Here is a 27,771-nt window from a genome sequence, read left to right as displayed (position 1 = left end):
GGGGTGGGAGGGGGGAGAACCCTGTGGCTCTCGATTTTGCTTGACCACCAGCCCCAGCAAGCATGATCAGAGCCACCACAGAATGTGGATGGGGCAGGATCAGATATAGTAAACTTATGCTTTCTGGATGTATGAAATTCCAGGCGTGTTTTTACTGCACTGTGTTTAAAGTTTTGACGTGGCTGCCAGGTGCCACACAAAATTGCTTGGGGGTTTGTTCTAGTCCACAGGCTCTATCCTAGGCAAGGCTATCAGAGAAAACGATTGTGAGCACATTATGGGTGCAAACCAAACCAAATCAGTGGCAGTGAGAGGGATCTCTGGGGAGCAAGTGCTACAAATAGCCGGTCGCAGAGACAGAAACCTCTTGAAAATGACAACGGCCCTTTTAGACAAACAATGGTGCAACATTTCGCTCCTATCACATTTTGTTTTAAGGCCCCCTAAGCCCACCTTGCCATGTTTTCTTGTTTTAATTAAATACGGTAGAAGTAGGAGCCTATATTCTGTGCTGAAAAATACAAACATCTGGAAGCTTCGACGGCACGTGCACTCAAATCATTAATTAAGTTTATGAAGGTGCTTTCTAATGGGCTACACAAAAATCCCTCCTGTAATTGGTATATACTTAAAAGTTTTATTGTGAGTCAGAGACCATTATTCTGACCAGCTGCTAGAGAGTCACTGCTGAACCACTGTTTCTCCTATTAAGCAGTCAGCATAAACTCTCCTCGTTACAGTCTCTGACATCGCCCCCAGGGCAAGAGGACACAGAAGAGCTATTGCCAAAATGCGTACGAAAATTATAGTTTTATTGTCCATACAACTGAAGGTTCAACTCTGGCTCCTGCTCCACTCTGCTTTTGTGATAAAGAAGCAATTCACAGGACAAATAAGCACAGTACACTATTGTAATCAAAGAAACAGGCACTATTTATGTATTGGAAAGACTGGTTCACAATAGTACCACACAGTCTAAAGGTCCAGAAGCTGCTGTTTTAGTAGATGCAGGCAAAGAATGAGGAACAGAACATTTGACAGAGCTGGAGAATGTAAATAGCCTCACTCTTTCTGTTTGTTAGTTTAACAGGCATGATTGGTAAGTTGGAACCATGTATTTAATGTTTATGTAAGCATCTTCACCACCGTAGCGCTCAAAAGCTTCCAGTGTCTCTTGAATCAAGTCTCCAATATTTTCACGCTTCTGCTGACTGTAGTCAATGCCATCTCCCGAATTAACTGTTTGATTAAAAAAAAGAAAGAATATATTAGGCTAGATGGTCTCGTGGAGATATCACAGTGCAACCTTTGCTCTAGAAAATCATTACAAGCAGTGCATAATAATGGTAAATTCATCTTCATCTGAAAATATAGGAGGTGCCCAACAACAACAACAACAACACCCTGGTTCTGCTGCACACAAGCTTGTCAGAAAGCCTTCCATGCAGACTTCATCTTATCAGCCATACGTACCAGCAGGAGACCATGTTCTGCCAAAGTAGCTTCTCTCTGTACAGTAGATTAGCTTGGCACATGTGCCATTGGAAATTAGAGCCATCTCTATGTGCCCTAAGGCTGCAGATGTTTGTTGCAGCAATATCATAAGGACAGAATCATGAAATCTTAGGGATCTATTTACAGAAAGAACTTGAGCCTATTCTTATTTCCCCAGTTATTTCATCTGCCCACTGCTGGTTTCTATCATTGGGGGACACTGCAGCTGGTGTGGTCCTACGTGTCCATGCCTATGACAAGGGAAGCCAATGTTCTGCTTTCCTGCTGTTGCTGGACTCCAGCTACAATCAGTCCAGCCAGCCTGGCCAATGGTAAACGATTATGGGAACTGTAGTTCAACAAATCTGGAGAGCACAGTGTGGGCTACCCCTGCTCTATGAAGTCCCTGTTAGGGTGATGAGCTGAGGTAGGCCAAGCTCAGGAGCCAAGAGAGAATGGATGTACTACTCTCTCAACTAGGTAATTACAAAAGGCCAGGTACCCGGTTTTAATGTCTAGTTTGGCCAATCAGGAGGCTGCCTTATTAACCAAGCAGCTTGTGTTGGGTCCACCTATTTCCTACCAGCCTGAAGAGGACTTGAAGGCCTGATCCCACAGAGTTCTGGCTAGCTCACCAGGCAGTCTTTGCCTCACTTTCTGAAACTGCATTCTAACTTGATGCTTCTGAGAAAAGGGCAAAGGGCTGAACACATTACAGATTATTCCAAGGGGCTGGTCCCTGCCAAACACCAGATCCATTTGCTTATTGAGACTGAAAGAAAGGGAGCTGTGGTTTGTTGCAGAACAGTCATTTTGAAGAAAACCACACAACACAATCAATGTTGGGGTTCTGGAAAAAAATGTGTTAAATTAAGTCAGCATAAATAGGGCAAATTATTTGAGTCCTTACTGTATATGGAATAACAGTCTTTTCCATTTACTCTGCTGCGAGGCAGCTTGGGAAGTAACTGGTAACACATCTCTGAAGTGAGATAGTATATCCGTTCTTGCAAGAAAGAAAGTCTAGATGCCTGTGCAAATATGGAACAAATGTAAAACTTGGATACATAAGCCTTCGCCCAGGACTTTGATGAGACTTGGACTCTGATTCTAAACATATTTATTTAGAAGTAGGCCTCACTGATTTCACTGGAATTGCTTCCAAATTATTTTCCAAGCCCTTACTTCAGTGTAATCTCAATGGAAAATAATGTGACTACTCTGGAGTAAAAGGTTCATATATCATGGCCATATAAGGGAACATCCTACAACCCCCTTCAGCATGAATATATTCAGAATCATACCAAAGATAATTTGGCAGTAAGTACTGGATGATTTAAAGGTTTGGCAATAACACAGAGTTTTTTAGTCCCGTATATCTCTGGCTCTAACCCAGCTTGGATATATAGTGACTGAAAACAGTGATTGCCTGAAGGTTATTTGATGGCTCATGTGACATTGGTTGGGCTCACTTTTGTTAATAGCAGACAGGTGTCCTCACCATAAAACTCAACGTCCCTCCTAACACTATTTATCCATTCTGTTGACAGTGTCAGAGAAGCCAGAAGAATCATGTAGGAAGCCAAATAATCTTCTCCTTGCTTGACATTCTCTCTGGAGCCAAGGAGCAGTGAGGGTGTAAGAACAGTTTTCTTTCAGTCATGTCTCTTGAAACACAGCCCATTAGATCTGATCTGAGGCCTCACTTCAGGGACTGTTCAGATGCTGCTTTGCACCTTTAAAGCATAGTACTATCCCTTAAAAGAATCCTTGGAATTGTGGTTTTCCCCTCACAGAGCTATAGATTCCAAGCAACCTTAACAAACTACAGCTACCATGATTTTTTGGGGAAGTCATGTGCTTTAAATGTGCATTGAATGTGCTTTAAATGTATGGTGTGAAATTGCCCTAGGTCAGGAGTGAGAATCAGGCTAATGAACTCTCTTACTGTACTCAGAAATTAAGCAGGAGATTCCATGTCTATTTGAGCACAGGATCTTCTCAATTTATTACTTTCCTCCTTTGCTTGAACTTAGACTCATCCCAAGTAGAATGCTAGGAACAAAGCAGCATTTTAACAGTTCTTCACTCCAACGGCAGCTGATTAGTAGGTTGATTCTGAAGTGGGTCTCTTGAGTTACATGCCCAAAATAAAACACATGCTTCTCTGCAAGGAGCTGAGCCACAATGACACATAGTGTGAGATTTTGCTATATTACATCAACAACGGTTATTTCAGTGCACTTTATTGGAGGCCTTGAGCAATGGTTGCTTTGTTCCCTCCCAAACACATGTCCCAAGCATGATGTCAGCAACCTCTGATTCCCTGGGTGTTACTGCTTTTCAGCATTCCGAACCCATCCAACACATTCTGACATTACAATAAATCACATGAGGAGCAAATCTCATGGAGTTATCCATTCCAATGTCCATGAAATAGGCTCTTATAAACCTCATGAGAGAACATAAGGACTTGAACATTTTCACATTAAGAAAACACAACAATGTTATATCAAAACTGGGTCAGTGAGCATTGGCAAAAGGAGTGAACTAGAACACCAGTCCAGAAGATAAACAGCTCACAGTTAAAAGGTGTAAACATAACATATAGATTATATGCAACTCCCAGGTCTAATGTGACAAATTCATGATAGTGAGAGCATGACCAGGTGCCATTTGAAATAAGCATTTATATGGGCTACCTTTCACAAACAATTTATGCCAACACCTTATTACTGATTTTCCAATCCATTCATCGGTTTTATCTGTGCCAGTGTAAGTCATGAGTTGCATCTTCATACCTAAACAGGATCCCCAGTGCAATGTAGAGTTATGATGATATTTCCCCCAAAGTTGATGGGCATTGCCATTCAATTGCTGTGTGTGCACTGCATCTTGTGACTGATTATGCGGGGTGGAGGTACCTGCCCCCCCCATATTTTATTCAAGTTGGCACCCCTGGCATCTGATGATGAACGCTGAGTCCGGGATGGTTTAAATGTTACTCTTCCTTGAAGAGAAACTCTGGCACCTATCATTTATTATGTGAACTTTCACAAGGAAAATTGCTGGTGTTAGTTCTTGAAAGGAAAACAGTAAAATACTGGTTTCTTCTCTGCATCCTTCACATTATTAGTTCTTCATTTTTGGAAAAAAAGTTGCACATGGAACCCTCTCAGGTGCCACAGAACTCAAGCTCAGGTTAGGCACTGGATCTCTGCACCAGTGGAGCTGTGGAAGGAAGGACAAAGAGTTCCACATTAGGGCATTCCCACAACAGTGAAATCAAGTGCCACTGAAGGGTCAGCCTGGTGCCACTGGCTAATTTTGGCCTTCCTGTCTCCATGGTTCTCACCGGCCCTTAGGCTTGACTACTGCATTCACCCTTAAACATGTGTCTGTCTTAAAAAAACACAATTCTGTTTGCCCTTTCAAAACATTCACCACTCTAAAGTAGCAAAGACACAAAGCTAGAGATTTGGGTTAGCTCTGGGGAAGATAAACATCCTTTGCAACTGTGCTGATGGTGAGACATGGTGATAGCTTGATCTGATGCAGACAAAAATCAGTAAGGATGCCAGGCTAGCAAAATAATTCTACAAGAGATGACGGCTCAGAGGACTGAGTAAAAAAATACTCTGAAAGGGTCAGGCATAAGAGAATGAGCTATAAAGGATGGCACAAAGTGATGCACAGACTATCATTACTGACAATGCATGCCACATGCAGAGCTCGTATCCTCAAGACAGCCATTGTTCCTTCTAATTTCATGACACAGTTTATAAGTGACGCTACTGAAAGGCTATTTCAGCAAAGAAGACTCCCGCTATGCTCCACAATAGTTGCCCTACACAGCTACAGGAATTAGCAAATCTTTCAGGCAAAGATGGGGATGATTACCCATCAGGACAACATCCACCCCTGCATTTGCCAGCATTAGACAGATGAGTCATACTGATTTCCTCAGCACACCTAAGGCTAAGTATCTAGTCATAATAATAATTAGAATGCGTACATGGAGGGGTGGGAGAACCCTCGCCACTGGTGCGCAGCAGTCTCAGCCTGCCCTTCTCTAGTGTAATGTTATTTTCGTGTTATTTATTGTATAGCGAACATGTGGGCAACCACAGAAAAAGCTCTACGTACGATGCCAGAACCTGGATTGGATTCAAGCTGTTTATTGAAGCTTCCCTTAGTGGCAGAGAATTAATCAACATGAAGGAATTTTCAGAGAGCACATCTGTCATGCCACACTCCCCAAGTGAAATGTCTTGCAGACGCAGCATGCAGCAAAGGGCTCTTGTCCTAGGAAGCAGCAGTGTTATTATTACTGTCCATAGGAAAAGATTTTGCTCAATGCTGGGCAGAACTGCTGATCTAGAGAACTGGAATTAGAAATGGTAGGAGCTAGAATTACAAGTAATTCCAAGATTAGGGCACCAGGCTTCTGTCTGTTATTATCCACATAAAGGTGCTTATTATATTAAAAGGTGAGTTTGCATTTTTATATCCCTTAAGAGCTGTTTCAGATGATGGTACCAGAGGTGAGGCAATTCTTCCGTTGTGATTGTGGACAGACAGTATGATGCAGTGGTTAGAGATCTGTATGCAGGCCAGGAGACCCACACAGCCATGAAGTTCACTGGATCATCTTTTAATATATTTATTTATTTTAGGCAATTCTATCCCATCTTTGGGCTATGAAAGCACCCTAAGTTCCTTAGGCCAGTCATTGTGTCTCAGCCTATCATACATCAAAGGGGTATTGTGGGAAAATAATGGGATAAACCCCAGGTATGATCACTCAAATCCTTTGAAGAAATGTAAGATAGTGTAATCAGAAACAAAACAAACAAAAGTTTCAGGACACACACACAAAAAGCAGTACTTCTTCACATAGCACATAAGTAAACTATGGAATCTGCTTCTTCAAGAGGCAGTGATAGCCACCAACTTGGATGACTTAAAAAAAAAAGGATTAGACAAATTAATGGAGGATGGCTATGTTCTACCTCTGCTGTTAAATACGGGGAATTAAAAATGGAGAGAGTGCTGCTGTGCTCAGTCCCTACGCCTTCTTCAGACAACTCCTGCAGGCAAGCTGGTGCCAAACATATTTCTCTGCTTTCCTTTGGACCACAAAAGTGAGTCCAAGAAGTGGGTCTTGTTGTCTGGGCAACCCAGGACCTCCATGCACACTGCCCCGATTTGCGCCCCAGGGAGGTCACTTTGGTGCTGCAATGCAGAGGTTTGACTTCACCCCCGGAGGCACCCCTCATTGTCTCTTGAGACAGATGGATGTCAACAACTACGGTACTTGCTGGCTTCCCATTGGCATCTGGTTGGCCACTGTGAGAACAGGATGCTAGGCTAGATAGGCCTTTGACCTGATCCAGCAGGCTGTTCTTATGTAAACCAGATTAAATGCTTGTGTTATTGCCTGATGTAGAAGGAGGACCCATTACCTGTCAGGCTAATAATGGAGGAGGATTTTAAATTGCTTCAAAATTTTCAGATTTTTGTCTGGGCATTTTTCTAAGAATGAATATTATTATTTTTAAGTGTTCATAAATACAACAAAACCTTGATTTCTGTAATATAGATCACCTATTATTGTAGAGACCAGAAATGGAATGTACCTGAAAAGTCTGAAAGGGGTATAAAGGCTCAACCCACCAGTTCCATCAGTATCCAACTACAATCCAATACACATACATGACAGTATGAAGGCTACGGTTACCAAATCCTCCTTTTTCCCCCTATGGTTCCTATGCAAATACTACCCTGCTCTCGATGCCACAAACTCTGCTTCTACATTCTCCTATCTGGACAATGAGAAGAAGCACTGAACAGCTACCAAGCATGTCAGTCTTCCCTTTGCCACCCCCAATAACAGATTGCGGGGAGGGAGAGGAGTTTTTGTTTCACATAGCCCCTGGATGAAAAGTTTCTCCATCTTAAGGATGTTCCTATCCTAAGAGGAAAGTGACCATCTCTTTTCTTCTTCTTCTTCTGGGGCAGAGTCATGTTTATTGCTAGAGACTCATCTCCCCGATCTTTCTTCAGACCATAGTAGAAGAAATGCATGCATGGCACTTGGCTGAGTTGGAGGAAACAATCTGCAGGAGTAAATGAGATCTATTCATATCTATGGAAGTTCTTGATGGTTATAAAATGTACTACAGACTTTTCTGTGGCTTATTAGCTTCCACTTCTAAGCAGAGGCAGCCGTCTCTATTCAAGATGTTTTAATCTTTTGTATGTGTTCAAACACCTCTATTCAAATCAATGATATATACTTTTGCCCTTGAAAAGACCTTTCCTCAAGGTCTCATACTTCATGGAAGACATAAATTGAAACTGGAATGGCTATGTAGCCAGAAAGGTGGAAAAAGTAACTTCCCAAGATTTTAATAGTTCAAATCTGCCCGGGGTCTTTTTGAAAAGAAAGAGATTCAAAGAGACTACTGAAGATCCTTTGAAGCAGGTGCTAGAGTTCCAGCTTATATCCTTTTGTCAAAGGCCATTCAACCGTTTCAATGGAGAAGGCACAAAAATGTGTTCTGTATTGGTCTTGCTCCTCAGAGGCTGTATTGATTGTGGCCATTATTATCAATTCTGTTCAAGGCATGTCATGAAACATGTAATTAAAACAGAGATGCACACAAAGCACAGAGAAAGATCAATTCTCCAACTTCATGCATCAAATCAGGACAAATCAAGGCAATCTTTCGTGCAAAGATAACTGCTATCATCAGATGCCTCACAGCTTATGCTAGCTAGATTCTCTCTCTCCTCAACTACATACTGGCCATGAGTACTGTTGCCGTCTGTGGCTTGGATCCTGAGGTAAGGATCTCTTACCTTATGCAAGTTTACAGAAATGAAGTTCCCTGCCTCCTACTGCACTTCCCAAAATTTAATAGCAGCTGAACAAGCAATGTTTTTGTGGATGTGTGGGAAACCTTGTGCTACAGTTTTCAAACTTCCACTCAAATTAGCATGCTGCATAAATATATTCAATGAACAAAAAACCTTTCAGTTTAATATGTTGTGTTAAGGGCTTTCCACATTCACTCAGGCTCCAAAATGCCTGGAAATTACACTCCAAGCTCTACAGCCCCTGCCTCAAAGCTTTTTTCTTTTCTTTTATTCCAAAGGTGATATCATGATAGAGATCAGGATTTCAATGAAAGTTTAGGGAGAGAAGTACCTTCCACTTATATCAAGTATGTTTAGTTGTTCATATACCTAATTTCTGAAAAGGCAAGACTGGTCAATGATACAAGCTAACACTGCCATTTTATAGAGAGCTACGGATGAAACTCGGAAAATTAGAATATTGTTGAAAAGTGCATTTATTTCAGTAATGCAATTTAAAAGGTGAAACCAATATATGAGATAGATGCATGACATGCAAGTAAGATATGTCAAGCCTTTATTTGTTGTAATTGTAATTATTTGTCGTTAGGCGCGTCAATTATAAATGGAATGTAATTATTGAAATGTAATAGAGATGTTTATTTTTGTATTATTTTAACAATTTGTTTTATTACTGTGGAATTTCCAAAAGAAAACATTTGTAAAAATTAAAAGAAAAACAAATAATAATAAGTTCTATTACTGAAATAAATGCACTTTTCGACAATATTCTAATTTTCCGAGTTTCACCTGTATTCCCAATACTTTTATATTACATTTAGCACAGTCTGCATATTTCCAATGCAATTCAATAAACAATAAACTTGAATCTTTCCTGTACTATAGACTTTGCCAAAATCTTCACCCCACCAGGGAAATCGGTGGTCTTCCCATTTAGATGCTGAAAACACAAATACAAAACCCACTCATAATGTCAGAAGGTAATTCTTCCCTTATCAAACTTGTATTTTCTCTGTAGAAACTAGGAAAACTAAGATTGAAGACATGATCAGCATTGTTTAAACCGATCCATTGTTTATGCTGATCAGTTTAAATTGGTCAAAGAATCAGTGATACAGAGTGCAAAGGTCAGCCCTAAATGCACAGTATGTCATGTATTTATCATCTAAAGGAGACAGATGCATTTCTGCCCATGCAACCTCCATTCAAACAATTTACATGAAATTCTTGACACTAGGGGTTCAAGAAATAGGTTGTATGTGTTGGTAAAGGTGTTGGTAAAGGTAAAGGTAAAGGGACCCCTGACCATTAGGTCCAGTCGTGACCGACTCTGGGGTTGCGGCGCTCATCGTGCTTTACTGGCCGAGGAAGCCAGCGTACAGCTTCCAGGTCATGTGGCCAGCATGACAAAGTCGCTTCTGGCGAACCAAAGCAGCACACGGAAACGCCGTTTACCTTCCCGCTGTAGCGGTACCTATTTATCTACTTGCACTTTGACGTGCTTTCAAACTGCTAGGTTGGCAGGAGCTGGGACCGAGCAACGGGAGCTCACCCCGGCGCAGGGATTCGAACCGCTGACCTTCTGATTGGCAAGCCCTAGGCTCTGTGGTTTAACCCACAGCGCCACCTGTGTTGGTACAGATACATTAAATATATAAATATACCTGTACAATAATTAACTTTGCTTAGGCATACTTTTTCTCATTGTTTTTCAAAGTCATCTAAGCTAACAGACATTGTCACACTTTGTTGTGGGTGGAAAAGTGCTTTTAAAATTGTTTTTACTGTGAGAGTCAGAAGTCTCTGAACTGTGCATACCTTTTAGAGATGGCAGTGAAGTTCTCCTGAGCCCAGGACATAATTGACAGGGCTCATTAAAGCCCAACTCAAAGGACATGAGCTTTATGACCCCCCAAATGCTTTGATTCACATTAAAATTGGAGCAAGAGAAGAGTTGCCAGCTTCTCAGGTTCTTAACCCCCATTAATGTAATGGAGGAATTTGCTCCATTACATTCAATAGGATAAAACCAAAAAGCTGCAAGGGCAAAGTTCAAGAGGAGTGGGAGGAAGGAAATCCATATACAATGCCCTTGCCCTTAGGGTATTTATGGAGTGTGGAACATGTATGGAATCAACACTTCTAGGAGGGAGAGACAGCAGAAAAAAAGAAGTTTGCCAAAATGGTCCATGTAGCTGCTTTATGCCATCTACCCAGTATTGCCTAGATCAACTGACAGAGGCTCTCTGAGGTCTTTCCCATTATTTGATCCATGCAAGCCACACACTGTACCACTGAGCTACCCCCAACTATGAGGTCACACTTTCTTTAACCAGACTTATAAGTGGGGTGGGGGAGGGGGGGACCAGCAACTTGGTAAGGAATTGCAAAGAATTCTTGGTAAATAATTGCAATGCCTTATGGTGTTTTTGGTAACAATGTGAGTGCACTAGAAATAGTTTTTAACTATTTGTAAATGGCTGCTGTTTAAACAAAAATCTTGAAAAGGAGCCAGGACAGCAGCTGTTATCATAGCTTTTCATTTCCAGGAAACATTAGCAACATCACATGCAATCCATTCTAAGCCCAGAAGCCCAGCCCACCCCATTTTTTTTCTTAATTGAGATACTAAAATGAAAACAAAGCCACATATTTTTGTTAATGACACATGACATATGCAAACACGTCTGTCCCAAGAAGAGACCATTTGGGAGGGACAAGGTCTTCCTAAAATGATTGTCATTTAGAGTATTTGCCCTTCTCCAGCAATCTCAGCCAAACAACATGCTCAGAATCACGAAGCAAAAATCTCAGTGGCCTTGGTGCAGCCTTTGTACTGTTGCAAAACAATGAAGTAAGGCACAAATCCCACTTAAAGGACCAAAGGGATCACGTTTTCTCCCTGTATGTTATCTGTTGGAATTCATACAAAAGAAGAAAAACCTCATATACAGAAGCTACACAATTTATTTATATGGACAAAGACTGAATGGATTTAATTGCCCATGGTTTGAAATGCCTTTGTTGCATATTATGTCTGATACTATGTTCACTTGTAAATGGAGCTGAATTAATTTGTAATTAAAAGCACACAGTACAAAAACAACACAAAACAAGCACTATTCATTTGATAATGTAATGTAAAGCAACAAAGCATAAGGTCCATCTAGGGCAATTTGTTTCAAAGGAAACCAGAATTGTGCAGAAACATTATAATCATTTTTTAAAAAATGCAAGTGCTCTCCCTTGGGATTCCATAAATTGGTTCTTATAAATTGGTTAACCCAATGGCAGGTGAAATGCTGTAGTGCTGTTCCCTCTCACAGAGCAACAGAAGATGCCTCAGGCCACATGCCAGGAGACTATAGTGCAGTGCCTCCTCATATTAATGTTACCCAAGATTCCAGAGGGTTGACATGGATGGAGAAAAGCCACACGGTTTGGGACCTTCTTACATTATTCAAGTGGCTCAGGAAAGAGTGACATTGGCACTCAAGTAACATAAGAACCTGCTTTAAGATGAATGGTGCCTCTTCTCTGTAGGCTTTATTGTTCCTGTACTACATGGAATGCTGATGGAAAGAGTCCTTCAGTTTGGGCTCTGTTGTAGGATGCTGGCAGCTGATCAAGTGAGGAGAAGAAGGTGCAGACACTTAAAGTTATGGGAGCAGGTGATCTGGAAGCATTGATAGCTAAGTCATGCTAGGTGAGTGCAGAAAAAACTAGATGGGTGTTTCTAGAGCTATGTTAGAGCCAGGGAAGACAAGAATGCCCCTTAAGCATTTGTTTAGCAGCCTCTGAGTGGCTCACCACAAGGAACGACTCTGCATAGATAGGAGTCATCTAGTTAAGAGCCCTAAGCTAAATTTAAGATGATTTAGCAAGCACTAGTGTGCAACCTCCATGCTCTCACCCACAACGGAAACAGCACATACACTGCTAAAGCAATTGGACTAGCAGATGGGTGCCTTGTAAAATTGAAGGCATCTTCAGAAAACAGGCAAGATCAGTAATTTGTTTGTTTAAAAAGGGAATGAAGGTCCCATTAGCAGGACCTCATGGCCCCTCTGATTCCAGCCTATACACATAATTTTGATCTACTTCTGTGTGTGTGTGTGTGTGTGTGTGTGTGTGTTGCACACAGTTATTAAGAATTGCTACTATTTCCAATTCATCATTATTTTCAGATCACTCAGGGAGGGTAGGAGAGACATGAACCTAAAAAGCTTCCTTGGGAGCTTAAGGGCATCAACTTTCTGAAAGATATGGCTGCACAGACTTTGAGACCCCCCCCCTTTTTTTTTGCCAAAGCACTGGACCAGAATTCAACACTTGTACTTAAGAAGGTTAAAGAACTGGCAGCAGTGGAAATTTACCCTGCTGATTTATCTTCAAGCCAGGTATAGTCCAGACAGCTGCAATATGAGTTTCCTTATAAATCCACGGCATAACCTTAATTCTGACCTCTGTGGGTGGGCAAAAGGGATTGGCATTTAATTCTTTACACTGTTTTCCCTTTATATTTTGTTATGGGCTTCTGCTTTTGCTTTTCAACAAAACCAGTGCATGTAATATGTCAGAAGTAGGCAGCCTTCACTAGTCTGGTTTATTTTGGGAGCAAAGCGAGAGTCGTGATGACTCAAATTTGCTGCTTTTCTTTTATTTATTTTTTGGGGGAAGACATTGATTTTCTTTCTAAAAAGCTTCCGTTCCAAAGTGTCTTTATTTTTCAAATATAAACTCTGTGTATGCACACTTTACCTCCAAGTATATGAAAACAAAGTGCTTGTTTACAATGATGGGTGTCAATTAGCAGGCTGCACATGAATTCCTGAGGAAACTCTTGACTGTTGCCTATGCCAGTCCGCAACCCCTGAACCTTTGAAGCACCATGAGTTGAAGGGATGCAACCCAAGCTCAAGCCCTTGTACCTCTCTATCCTGCATATCCCTGGGCAGGCTCCAGGCAAATCCTGTCCAATTAAGCTTAGTGGGATTTAAAGCCATGTAATGGTGAGCAATGCTGTAGCTGTAATTTCTGGATATAAATATCCAGATATATATGGGGGTGCGATTGCATTTTCTACATTTCCCCACAACATTAAATTAACATTTAAATATATGCTTAGACCAGGGAAAACCTGCAGTCTTCAAGATGCTGTTGAGCTCCCATCAACCCTCTGTCTTGGCCATGCTGGCTGCAGCTAGTGGGAGTTGCATTCTAACAACCTCTGGGGGGTCACAGGTTTCTGCACTCTTGCCTTAAACAATGCCTCCTTAATTACTGATTAATAGGACCTTATTCCAGATTAATAGATTAAGAATTCCATTTATTATTTTATCGTTGAATTTATAAATGTGGACAGAAGTTGCAGACTTTATACTTTAGGCTATGTGATCATGATCAGTTTGGGCTAATCATTACCATCACATATATCTATGTTAGCCAATAATAACGATAAAATAATGGCAGGGACAGAGGCACTGGTGCAAAATGCTAAAATAGACACTACTGCCCAACTCAGTTTCACTAAAAGATATATTGCAGAGTTAAAATAAGGCTAAAACGTGGGGATGAAATGATGGAGGATGGTTGTCTTCTCTTGGTGGGAGCTGGCTGGGATTTCCCCCCCCCCCATTACCCTATGGATATCATCTAAAACTGGCCTAGTAGCCTACAGGACAAATTTTACTACAGCTATTCATCCTTATGAGAAACCCCATCAAAAAGGAGTATGAAAAACTGTTTGGAAAACTGAGGTCAAGCCTCTGACCTGAACAATAAATAGCTGATTCCTCCCTACACCCCAAAATCTAGGATCTCATCATCACACTCATCATGATAGAAGGTACAGAAGAGGGTGAAGTGTCCAGGAGAGGTCATTGTTGTGTAGAAAGATTGGAGGTTGACTGTGCCATCCAAGTCCCCACCTATTCTTGGAAACAAAGGAGGGTCTCCCCTCCCCCACTTCAGTGCGCACAGAGTGGATAAGCACAAGGAAGCATTGGGGAAGCTGCAATTCCTTCTGGCAACCCCATAGAGCAGAGCTTTCCCAATTTTTCACGTTGGTGACACACTTTTTAAAAGCCATGCATCATTTTGCAACACAGTAATTCAGCTTTACTAGCCAACCAGAGGTTAAAATAATCCCTTTCTAGCCCCAGGAGGAGTGCGGGAAGTGTTTGCATGGTACATCCACACACTGCAGCCGACACACTAACATGTCACGGCACACAGTTTGGAAAGCTCTGCCGCAGCAAGAACCTGTAACCCCATTGCTGTTGTGAGACTACAATTCCCAATATCCCTGACCACTGGGCCAGGCTGCCTGGGACTGATGGGAGTTGGAGCCCAACATCCCCTAAAGAGCCATAGCTTTCCAGGAATTTTGAAAGAGACATTTGCACAACTAGTGCCAGGTCTGGGATCCTATTCAAATGTCAGTCTTTAATAGATCTCAGAAAGAAATGGTAGCCACGAACCCATGAGCACTGCTGAAACTCATAACACTAATAGCAAAATGTGACCAGAATCAACACCTTCCTTCTTTGCTAAGTTTCTGGAACCTTGTCCTGTCACAAGACATCATGTCATTTCCTCCCAGACACTGGCACTTGTACATAACAACATACCACTCTAGAAATATTTCTGATACCATAAGAACATACGCTTTGGCGTACAAGTCAACACACTGTGCATATTGCTTTCTTTCATTTCATGTTTATGGAAGGGCCTGCAATTTACAAACTAGATTTGGTATTCAGAGACTTCGGTTCTGCCACCCATGATAGAGTGAATATAAAATTGGTACACCCCCCCTCCACACCCCATGCATTGGTGAGAAGCACAGAGTGATGTGGATGGCTGCACTTTAGGTCAATACTGCCTAGTTTCTAGCAGTCAGGAAAACCACTAAATAATACCACAGAGTGCAATCTGTTTGAATATTTGTCAGCTTAAGTTTTCCCATCTTATAACACACACAAAGTATGAGCTGTCAAGGAAATCTACTGACTGGAAATACGCTTCATTACACTTGGAAGATCATCCTTGGGCATGCATAAGCCTGCATTAGAAGCAAAAGAAGAGCTATTTGTGTAGACATTTAGGTTTTAATAATATATGCTAGTAAAGCAAGGCTAGTTCAAATGGTTTTTAGAACGCTAATTCTTCTGATGTCTTCATGAGAATATTTAAAAGTCATAATATTGCATTATACTTCCCCTGCTTCTTTGGGTAAAATCTGCAAAATATTTATAAAGAAAGACACTCATATTGGATGCAACCGGCTAACAATGCTGGAATTGCAGTTCCAAGTCATTCAGAGGGAAGCATTGTATCGGAAAATATTAATAAAGATGAGTGAAGAGTGAATATAGCAGCTGATGCAGAATGGTGGCCTTTGGAGGCAAAAAGTCAATGAACGTTATACTAAAGAGGAAGGAACAAACTATGCAAGTCTCTATGGATTCATGTTACTAAAGCCATACAAAGAGTCATAATTTCCTGGCCACTCAAGACCAAGATATTTCAAGACCACTCATGTTACTAAAAGCAGAAACTAGGATTGCCACTTTCTCCCTTTGAATTTGTGTGTCTTTAAAAGGTTGTGTGACAGACAGAAATTCAACTGGATCTTTCTCCACCATCTTATCTTTATAGCCGGGGGGAAATGAAATCTGTTGCAGAAAGTGGGTGAAGCATTGCTCTTGGGATTTATTTATTTTATTAACTGCATTTATCTACCGCTTTTTTTTTTGCCAAGACACCCAGAGCGATTTACAATTAAAAATATCAGAATAAATAAAATGCTACAAAAATATTGTCAGAGCAATTTCAAGAGTTGATTGCACAGGCTCCCTGGGAAGGCCTCTTCAGCTTTGTGGCAAAGTAATACAACGACATGGACCAGAATGCTGCTGCCCATCAGGAGGAAGCCCATCAGGTGGCATCTTGCCATACCCCCCCCCCAAAAAAAAAACCTGGAGATGATCCTGAGCCTCCCATTGAATGAATCACTTTGCTTATTTCTGTAAATCAAAATGTTTCTTTCAAGAAACAGATTTAAAATGTATTGACAGAAGAGCAGAATCTATGTGAAGACCCATGGATAAAAGAGAAAGGACTTAAATCCTTTTAAGGACATTTAAAAATTAAAATTAAAGTGGTAATATATGGAGACCAAGGTCACGGCTCCCAGAGTGATAATTTTGTGGGACAGAAAACACAGCATCAGAATCCCATGATCTCACCATTTTCCTGTACAGTTTAATTGCTTTTCAATGTAAATGAGCAGGGGTGGGTGGATGAGGAATAATGATTATACATCCATAAAAAGAAACAGCTATGCTTCCGTGAAGTTCTGCTATCTTTGTGCCGAGAACGACAATTTTAAATTTCAAAGAACCTATCATATAAACTGCAAGCCACTTAATGGTTAGTCTAAAAGAATTTTGAGAGAACTGCATAAAAGTCAAGGGAAATGAAGAAAGAGCCAGGGGAAATAGACTAATATGGTTTCATAGTGGCCAACCAGAAGTCTATCAGAATCCCATGATGTTCTGGGGTGGTCGGTCATATGAGACTCCACTTTCAACACTATTTGTGCCTATCTCAGGAGAACCTGGCTATCTGTTATCATCTTTCCAAATGGTAAGGAAGGCTTTTACCACAAGTCAGTTGCATTTGTGTGGCAAAATGTATTCACTTGATCCCTCTGAGCAAGCTGTGCTCCAAGCTCAACTGAGTGCAAGATGTAATATTGAATTTAAAGAAGTCCACTGTTGTTTGAGAGCACCAATGCAGGCAGCAGAGAAAAGGCAAGAAAGTGAAAAGCATGTTCATCAACGAAAAAAAAAGTTGTTTCACCACACAGATGAGAGTTCCCAGAACTTATTTAATTTGGAAATTACTATATCCAATTTTTATCTGACAAAAAATTGATGCCTGACTGGTATATTAAATATTTTTATGCCACAGAAGGAGTAATTTAATTTTTTAAAAATTATCATTACAAATGAGCAAGAGCTGTATACATTTGAAACTCATTTTATACTGTGAATTACGAATCAGGACTAGGCATCAATTATATTCTCCTTGATTCCTTCCAATTATCTAATCAGTGTAGCATCCACAGGACTTTATAATTGATCTTCTGGAAGAATAATATTTCTGTAATTGTATTACTATAGAGCACGATGCGATATCGTTGTATAGAGGTACTTTCTTATTAAAATCTAGCACTAAAAACAGGGCAAAGCAAAACCAAAACCAAAACACCACCACCTTTGACAAGAAGTATTCATTTCCTCATCTAATTAACTGCTTAGGTAAGGGTATTAAGTCCAGAGAAATTCTAAGATGTTGTTGGTATCCATCAGTCTCAGGACACAGTGGAGGAGTGCACCTTTGCAGGTGAAGTCAAACTGCTGGAAGGTTGCAGTGCCTGCTGTGGCTGTAGAGAATGGTACAAGACAGCCAAAGGGCAGATGCCTGGCCTCCAATTGTACTGCTGCAGATGCACCACAATGTTTCTTCTCTCTGTGCTCCTCCCAGCAGCCATTCCTCCTCTGGTCACTGCTGTGGATACACGATCTGACTGTCTGTCTCCAGGCACTGTGGTCATCTGCAAGGGATTCCCACACTGTGGAGTTGATGTCAATGTCACATTTGCAGACTTTTTTGTAACAGAGAGTGGGTCTGCCAATGGACCTGGTGCCTGAAGCCAGCTCCCTGTAGAGCATGTCCTTTGGGGATCCTGCCATCTTCCATTCTGTGGACATGACCAAGCCAGCATAGAGACTGCTAAGAGAGGAGTGTGCTGTGAATATGAGCTTGGGAGAGCACACCTTTGTTTGAAACTCTGTCCTGCAATGTGATACCCAAAATCTTCCTGACACAGCACATACGGAAGGCATTGAAGCGTCACTCCTGACAGTTGCAAGTTGCTCACGACTCACTTCCATAAAGCAGAATGTTCAACATGCAAATCTGATATTGGTTGTTAGCATCACATTCTCCCATACCTCTTTGGAGAGGTGACCCATAGCCATAGCTGACTTGCCAATACTCTTATCGAGCTCAGCCTTGATGGAGAGGCTACTGGTTATAGTGGAACTCACAGAGACAAATTTGTCTACCACCTCAGGCTTGTGGTCACCAATGCTGATGGCATGGAGCGATGGTGACATCCTGACCCAGGTTCTTGGTCTTTGTCAGGCTGATAGTAAGGCCAAACTCCCTGAAGGCTTGGGCCAAATGGTTGGTGAGTCTCTGTAAAGCTTCCTCGGAGTGTGTAGTCAAGGCTGCATCATCTGAAAGCAACGTTTCTCAGATAAGAACAGGTACACTTTTGTCTTGGTGTGGAGACCAAGGTTGAACCAGGTTGAACAGATCACAGTCACTCCTTGAATGAACGTACACACCATCTTCAATCAAGCTGAAGGCATATGAGAGCAACCGGGAGAAGAATATGCCAAAGAGCTTTGGGGCGAGAACACAGCCTGCTTTATAGAGAAGGCATCGGAGGATGAGCTTTCATATTCAACAGGTAATGTTGATGGGTAGATTTAAGTGCTCTTAGTATGATTTAGCAATAGCTCTGTGTAGGAACAGGTCTTCAATTAGTTGCCAGTGTAGTGTAGTGGTTAAAGCATGTCAAATTAGGACCTGGGAGGTGAGGGTTCAAATCCTCACTCAACCATGAAGCTCACTTTGTACAAAGGTGATTTTGACAGCAGCCTAAAATTAAGGCCCATGTTGATTTTTCCAAAAGAGGCCCCTTCCCCTGTTGAGGAGTAATGGTAATTAACAAGAGTTTAACTTTCTTTCCTTTTCTGTATTTTATGGCCCTGTAAATCTGCAGCGTGCAGGGAAAGAGACAGCCAGATGTGAACCCCTTTTCCAAGAGACTAATATTTTTGTCACAACATAATCCCTACATTTAATTAACTCCTTCATTCTCTTCTGATAAACTATGAATTTTTATTAGATAATAATCTCCTGTACTTTATGAAAGTCACACACCTATTAGCATTATCCCCTCTTGTCTTTGTTCTGTTTTGATACTTTTAAAAATATGTGTGTTAGCAAGCAAGTGTCTTGTTTTGCCATCATCTTCAGAATATTTCTTGGGCTACCTACACAAGAATGATATGCTGAGCAAAGTATATTCAGTTCCTATGTTTTCAACACATTAAAGTTTGATGTGGTATTTATTCTATATCTACAATGAGAAATTAGCATCTCAACATATTTATTTACAACTGGCATTTGAAGTCATTTCTTCATACAAGGGACTTTATTAATTTGGTTAGGAAGGGTAATGGCATTTTATGCATCTAAACCCAATGCTGTCCATTACCCCATGACATCTTGGGATTCCTTAGACTCCTGTGCTTGCAACTGGAGACACTGGTGTACAGAACATTGAACAATGTCTGTTACTACCAGAGACTACCTACATTATTAATTTCATACATTCTCTCAAGCTGGGTTATTGATGGAGCGATCTTATTCAAGTTTACTCAAAAGCAAGCTTCAGTGACTTCACTCATACTTACTTCTGGGTAAGTGGGTACAGGACTCCAGCCTGTAACTTTATTTCCCCAGAAATAATCACAAGCAATTTGAAGCCACTTTCTGATTGCTAAGTAGCCAGAAGCCGTCAGCTCCCTAGTTAACTTAAATTCTCTAATCTTATTACTCTTTAAGTTTCTAAGCTCTCCATGGAGCTAGTCTTAACCCTAGAAAACATTTCATTTTTAATAGTGAAAACCCCTACGGAAGCTCTGTGCTTCAATAACAACTGAATCCATTCCATGTGCTAATTCTTTTTGGGGAAAGATTATAAATACCATAGAAGAAACCACCACATAAAACTACCCTGATCTTAAATAAGATGGTAGGGGGGGGACACATTAAGTTCCAAAAGGTTTGTGAAATTTTAGGACATAGGCTAATGTCCCAAAACAGAAACTATAATTTTATTAATAGCTGTAACATGCAATCTCCCACCCACCCCTGTATTTTAGAGATCTGCATCATATACATGACAATTGCTGGGGTATGTTGTATATATTTGAAAAAACCAATCTACTGTACTTGTGTTTATGTAAAACCTATGAGTACTGGTGTTCTTCCATTAACAGGATAAAGCCCAGTTCAGACATAAGAAGATATGATGGCATCCCACTTTATGAACAAGAAATGGGAAGCCTCAGGTTTGCCTCAGGTTTCCCCACTCTCTTTGAGCTCTTTGCTGTCCTACTTTCAAGGCTCACCGGGTTCTGGCAGAGGGCAGGTCTGGAATGCTTTCTAAAGATACTGTGTCTGTCATCTGTCGCCCCCCTGGTGCTTTCTCTTCCTCCTCTCCCATTATTTCCCAACTTTCCCCCTCATCTGCCTCTGAGCTGTGACCTCCCTCAAACCCCTGTTGTAAATCTAAATTGTCTTCCTCTTTCTCATCCCTGGAAGGGTCAAGCTGGGGAGACGGTCTCCCCAATTCCTCCTCTGCCCAGTCCCTGACAGTCAGGGATTTAAAAAAAAACCCCGAAAAAGCCTCTCTAGGGCTCAATGTTGATTTAATAAGGATGAAACTGATAATGTTTTTTGCAAAATAGTGGCCAAATTGACTGATGATGTTGGAGGACTAATTTGATCCCTGTTAGCAGACATAAAAATGAGCCAATCATTATATCATAAGATACATAGGTGAAACTAGTGCCAGTTGCACAGATCACCAGCCTATATAATATGTTGTCCAATCTGAGTATTTTACACTTGCCTAAGCTCAAAATTAGCTCGTCTAATTTGATCGGTAAATATTCTTACATTTTACACTGTTAAGAATTATGCAATGCACAGGTGGCATGCATATCACCACATCAACAGTTTTGATACCCCTATTTATTGTGCTTAACAGAGGGTTGAAAGAGGTTAGTAGGTATTGCTTCTGGGGGCATAGGAAGCAATAGTCTACGGTAAGGCAGTAGGAATAATTTGAGTCGGAGTATAACACAGATATAAAAATGTCAAATTCTAAAGTAAACACAATTTATAGTCCAGATATAATATAGTCACTGGGTTATATTGAAAAAAATACCAATGCATTCTCACTGTTATGAGAAAACAAAATGTAAGGGGGAAATTGAACACACTGTAAGCAATAATGACCTGTAAGCAAGGGGACAAAGAAGTATGTCCTGACATGTAGGGATGGATGGACCTATTAAAGTCTGATCTGTCCCACTTCTGCATGGGGATGAGACCAAGTCCCTCCTGTACATTGGATAATACAGTCCGATGGCTGCAGCATTGCCTCTGTCTGGTAGCAGGGTGCCGTTGCTGTTGTTTGTCTTTTAAAAAGGTCCAAACAAGTCACCCACAGCCTGGAGCTTCTAGCACATGGGGCTGTTTGTTGCCACAAGCAGTTTGAGCTGCCCCCCCACCCAAAGAACTATGGGAGTTACGTTACATCCCATTCAGTGATAATTGTGGGGTGGTGGAATGGCTGCCCTCAGATTTTATATGGGATCTGTGGGTGAGCCAGAATCCTGACCAATTTCTCATTTGTAATGAGACTTTTGTTGAAATGTAACCAGTTCCCTTTACTAAGATCTCACCTACATCATTCTGAAAGCAGAACCACTTGTGTTATGGAGAGGACTTTTTATCAGCACTTCCAGGATATGCCTCATAATTATCCCAGGCAACTCCAATTATTAACTCTGGTAGTAATTTCATTATGTGAGGTTAAAGGCAGCGAGGGTGGGGAGTCTGATTAAAAATTGATGCAAATATTAGTCAACTCTCAATTTCCTCAATGTAGTTACAGCTGACGCAGTGTCCTAGACAATTATGAATACCAAAGCTTTGTTGCTGCTGCTGCTTTTCAATGCAAAATCAAGTCGGAGATGTTTGCATGGTTTCATATCCCAATTTGATGCAGCATAAACATCATCTTGGGAAAATAACAGAAGTTTAATCATTCAACCTCGCTAATAGCCCTTTAAATGTATTGGGATCTGGAAAACTCAGAAAGTGTGTGAATAAATTTTAGTTCTGCTTCTATACTTTCTGTTACCATGGCAAAAATGGGTGGGAAGTTTTTTCAACTTTTATAATGAAGATCAAATGCTGCATTAGGAACTGTTATTGATGTGTGTGTTTTTTTAGTGGTTCCTCCCCATATAGCTAGGACCCAGGTGGCGCTGTGGGTTAAATCACAGAGTCTAGGGCTTGCTGATCAGAAGATCGGCAGTTCGAATCCCTGCAACGGGGTGAGCTCCCGTTGCTTGGTCCCAGCTCCTGCCCACCTAGCAGTTCGAAAGCACATCAAAGTGCAAGTAGATAAATAGGGACCGCTCCAGCGGGAAGGTAAACGGCGTTTCCGTGCGCTGCTCTAGTTCTCCAGAAGCAGCTTTGTCATGCTGGCCACATGACCTGGAAGCTGTCTGCGAACAAATGCTGGCTCCCCCTCGGCCTATAGAGCGAGATGAGCGCCGCAACCCCAGAGTCGGACACGACTGGACCTGATGGTCAGGGGCCCCTTTACCTTTTACCCCATATAGCTGCTAGTTTCAAACTGCTCTTGAAGTTAATGTTTCCTCATTTTCATTACCTGCATCCTTTTTCAGCTTATCTCTGAAATGTTGCAATAGCCTTTTTAAAAAAATATGTAACAGTACATGCATCTGTCTTATCTTTGCAGCCGCATCTGCAGATCACAGACAACAGAGCTGGGCATTGCTTCTTCATTGCTTCTTCATTCCCAATTACAGTGTGTGGATTAAAAGCACAGAGGGCTTCAAGTGTTGCTTCTATGGACCCTTAGACACGCCACGTATAAGTCTGCATTATTTTGTTGCTGTGGTTTCTTCCATAGGCCATGTTAAGTACACTTATGTATGTCAGAATCTGATCATTCTTCAGCATATTTGCAAAGCTTTTGATGTTCATTTCAAAGTTTTTCATTGTACACCTAAATAACCATTGCTTCACTCCTTCATATGTCTAATCTTCTATTCGGCAGAATATGCCTTCATTTTCAACTACACCTGTTCCTAATGAGTTCCTATGTGTAAGGGGGAGAAATATTTGCAGGTGTTGGAGGCCCCTGTAGTTATATTTCATGTATTTCTAATATAAGCCACCTAGGGAATTCTGGGGTGTTGAAAGGTGGGATAGAAATATAAAAAAAAATGACTAGTGGTTACAATGAAATAGGTTGAGTAGCAGATGTCCATGTCAGGTTGATTGATGGAAGTTCACAAACTGATTTTTGTAGCCTTTTTGCTACAGTCTTTTGGAAGAGAATGATGGCTCTGCAGTGATATTTCATTATCAATGGAACATTATCTTAGCATGGCGTTTTGGTCTGTTGAGGCCATAGCCAAATTTGGGTCCAAGGTGAAGCTTAATATCTGAGATTACCTCGGTGTGGCCCTATGCCGAACCTCGTTCTTTTAAAATTCTGCACAGCTCAAAACACAGTTGTGTTCTCTTAACATATTCAGGAATAAAAAATCCACAGTATCTGTTTCAGGGCAAGTTAAACACTGGTAGCCTGGTGAAAATGATTGTGCCTGCTATGCAAGAATACCCTGACAAGGGAATAGTATTTGCTTCTTTGTCTTGTGGGGAAACTAGAAACACGGCATATGCACAGAAAGGCAGGAAGTACCAAAATATATTTCAGTGGACAAGACTTCTGTCTTTTATTCATTTCTGAAGAAAATGCGCAACTCAAGATGGCCAGTGAAAGGAGGAAAGACACTCTTCTTTATCAGGGAAGGTGCCCAACATGCATTTCAAAACAGTAACTTACCACCAAAAAGAACGCTTCTGGCCTAAAAGTATCCACCATATTCACACCCTCCTATTCCTATTGGGAGGGACTGCATTAAATTAATCCAGCGGTCCCTATGGTGACTACACCCACCAGGGCTGGCCCAATAATTTTTCACACCTGAGGCAAACCATAAAATGGTGACCCTCACCCCTACCAGAGAAGAAGGGGTGAGTGAAGATCTACATCAGGAACAAAGGTGGGAGGAGACCAGTAATGCTTCCTGTTTGTCAAGAGGCCACTGTACAGGCAGCATGGGGAGGCTGCCGAGAATTTCATTAACTTAAAATGAAATCTTCCAACTAAGTACTTTGTGGTCGTGTTGGACCATCTTTCCTCCTAAAAATGCCCACAAGAATGATGCAATGTCATTACTTCACACCAATCCCATGGGGTATTCTGTCCCAGGAATGTTTCCAAGCTACAGAGGACAGTGAAACCTCTGTTGGAAGTGATGGGAAACTTTTTTTTTTAAGGAAGCAAAGAAGGAAAGCGGCTGACCCTCAACCACCTTGTCTTTAAATTTAAAACCACATCCTGAAAATTCTTAGAATTTGCCTGCCCTGAGAATTGGAAAAAATAGTGCTCCAGTGAAAGGGGGGGGTATATTCAGCCCAGCTTTGCTGCATGACCTCTGACTACAGATATCTGAACTAATACAAAATTCAAACTCTTTCAGCATCTTTTTCAGCATCAGCAACATTCAGCATGACTGAATTTGGCAGAAACCCACATTAAACTGGCTGCTCAATAGTTCTTATGGCATCAGTGCTTTGGCTGCAAGATTTGGCAGATTTGAATTATGAACTCTTAAAGCTCTGTTACTGTAGAGCCTCCTCCCAGTATATCAAGGCTTTGTTGATTCTGGCAATACGACAAGCCAGCCTACAGAGAAATTTTGAGTGAGGAGACAATTGGAAAAGACTAGCATCCCATGTGATACTGCTGCATCCAAAAAAGGAGAATAACTGTTCCAGGTTTCCTTTATTTCACAGACACACTGGAGGTTAATGAAACACAAAAGCTGACTCAAGAACAATATTACTTAACTAGCCTTGAATATTTCCAAACGATACGAGATGAAGTTCACCAGAGCTAATTATTCCCAAGGCAAAATCTCATTCACATAATGAAATCAGTGACCTGTACGAAAAGATAAATCAATGCCTGGAGGAAGAATATTTGCAAAACAACATCAAACCTGTGGTTACGTAAAATACACTCACCAAACACACAAGACGTAACCGACTGTGCTCTTTCATAAATAAAATATATTATTCACTATATCATATCAAATAACTTCAACGGAAGTTCAACGGAAATAACTCATAGAGTTCAACGGAGTAAGCAGAAGACCCAGTAGATCAGTTCATACACAGATCAGTTCATCCACAAGGTCCATACATGTACTAGTGTCTATTCCACCTGTGTCTTTGTATGTTCATAAAGTCCATAAAAATCTATATGGGAGCTTGTACAGTTCCACAGAATCCTTTCACAGAGTCTAGAAGAAGAATATGGCTCAGCAGCACTGTAGAACTCTGATAGAATAACATTAATATGAAGTTACAGGTAAGTAGCCGTGTTGGTCTGAGTCGAAGCAAAATAAAAAAATTCCTTCAGTAGCACCCTAAAGACCAACTAAGTTTATATTTTGGTATGAGCTTTCGTGTGCATGCACACTTCTTCAGATACACGCGTGTATCTGAAGAAGTGTGCATGCACACGAAAGCTCATACCAAAATATAAACTTAGTTGGTCTTTAAGGTGCTACTGAAGGAATTTTTTTATTAATATGAAGGGGGAAGATATAAATCAGAGAAAACATCACAGGTGGCTCATTCTGTATACTGATGGACTGTTATCAGCCTTTCATGCTGCAAAATGGGAGAAGGAATTGTTTCCTCCTCACCCTGGGACAGGTATGACCACTGTTATTACCAAACAGGAATTAATTTACATACTCACAAATATTAACACTATTCACAGTGGAGCACTGAAGCTGAATTTTACCAATACGAAAACAAAAACCAAGTCACACACAAAAAGGATTTGCAGCAAACAACAATTTCGTATTTTCTTTTATTTCACAGAATTTATATACCACTTAAGCATCCATGTCCATGTGACATGCCTAACTACTAAAGTAAATTCTAAATACAGCATGCTTTAATCTCATTTTTGTTCATTTTTTATAATCCAATAAAATAACCACAGCTTTCTCCTCATTCAACATGATTGGCAAGTTTCACTGGAGCATCAGCTTGTAATATGGAAGAAAATAAATTTCAGGCCAAGAATGGAAAGACAATGTCACAACATACACAGCATGGGATTTGGCCTTTGAAAGAAATCCTAAATATGCATCCCAGCATTTTTGCCTGGGGCTCCATTGTAAGATGCCTCCAATGTTGGCCCAATATCACGTGCTGTGTGCAAAAATATACTCCCTGTTTAGTATATTTTTATGCAAAAGTTCTTTCAGAGTCTAGTAACACCTGAAACTGTTGTATTGTGTTCTACGTGACATGTTTCCCTTCCTAAAGGGAAGCTGCCTTTGCTGCTTTTATATATGACAGCTCTCTTCCCTTGCCTCCTAATAACATGTTTTTAACCCTTCCATAGAGTGCATAGCAGCTTTCCCAACCATCTGTGATATGGCAATTATTTTATCTTGTCCCTCTCAAGCCACAATGGACAGCCTTTCATTTCTCAAAAAGCACAGACTGCCCATTCACAGAAGAGATATTATATATATTTTATAAGACAAACAGAACAAGAAATGCAACCCACAATAAAAGGCACTATAGGAAAGATGGGTAATGTGATTTTAGCAAAGAAATAGTAAAAGAAAGCACCTACACAGTAAAACTTAGGGGACACAATGATTAATGCAATATTGGTTGTCCTGTATACTTTTGGCATGAGAATTCTCAAAGGGTCAATCTACCAGAAATGTTCATTTCATGGGAGACTGCTGAAGAGATGTTTCTGGTGGTTTGTGTCTAGAAAAGTTCCACTAAAATATTATTTCTGTGTATTTCCTATCTAGAACACAAAATAAAATCACAGAACTCTCGTGCCATAATTTTCTTTTGAAAGCTTGATCATTTAACATTCTCAAGTAGTATTCTTGTTAAATGAGCATTAAAAACCCCAATGACTGCACAGACACAGGAAGGTGCAGGAAATATACACAAAAAGACAATAAGGCAGAGTGATAAACAGTTGTATGTTGGTCAGTCAATATGAACAATCGGAAAATGTACATTGGTCAAAGGCATTTTTTATATTGGCCCAATCAGTTCCATAGCCTGCCTGAGCAATTTGCATAATTTCGAAACAGAATTCATACACCAAATGGCCAATGCACATATTTGATGTACACATTCTCCAATAATAACATGGGGGGGGGGGGCTTTCAATATCGGCCAGGCAAAGTGCAAAATTCCTTTTTCACTGTATTGGTTTGTATTAGCAATGCCTTCACATGAATGTTCATGGTCACCAGCATTATGTTTATGTTCAGTACCGAACATACATTAGTT

At 40.8% G+C, this 27,771-nt stretch overlaps 1 protein-coding gene across 3 annotated transcripts in view; it reads right to left on the bottom strand.

The window, feature by feature from the left end:
- Positions 1–791: 791 nt before the first annotated feature.
- PACRG (parkin coregulated) overlaps positions 792–27,771 on the bottom strand; it is a 213,942-nt gene continuing 186,962 nt past the window's right edge. For all 3 annotated transcript variants that reach the window (XM_088666304.1, XM_035108596.3, XM_060272802.2), the window contains one exon: positions 792–1,239. In XM_088666304.1, the coding sequence (XP_088522430.1) occupies positions 1,180–1,239 (60 nt within the window). In that variant the 3' untranslated portion in view covers positions 792–1,179. The remainder of the gene's footprint in view (positions 1,240–27,771) is intronic.

This window comes from Zootoca vivipara, chromosome 3, assembly GCF_965207765.1.
Source record: "Zootoca vivipara chromosome 3, rZooViv2.hap1.1, whole genome shotgun sequence".
Taxonomy (NCBI): Eukaryota; Metazoa; Chordata; class Lepidosauria; order Squamata; family Lacertidae; genus Zootoca; species Zootoca vivipara.
This window is presented reverse-complemented; position numbering and strand designations above follow the sequence as displayed.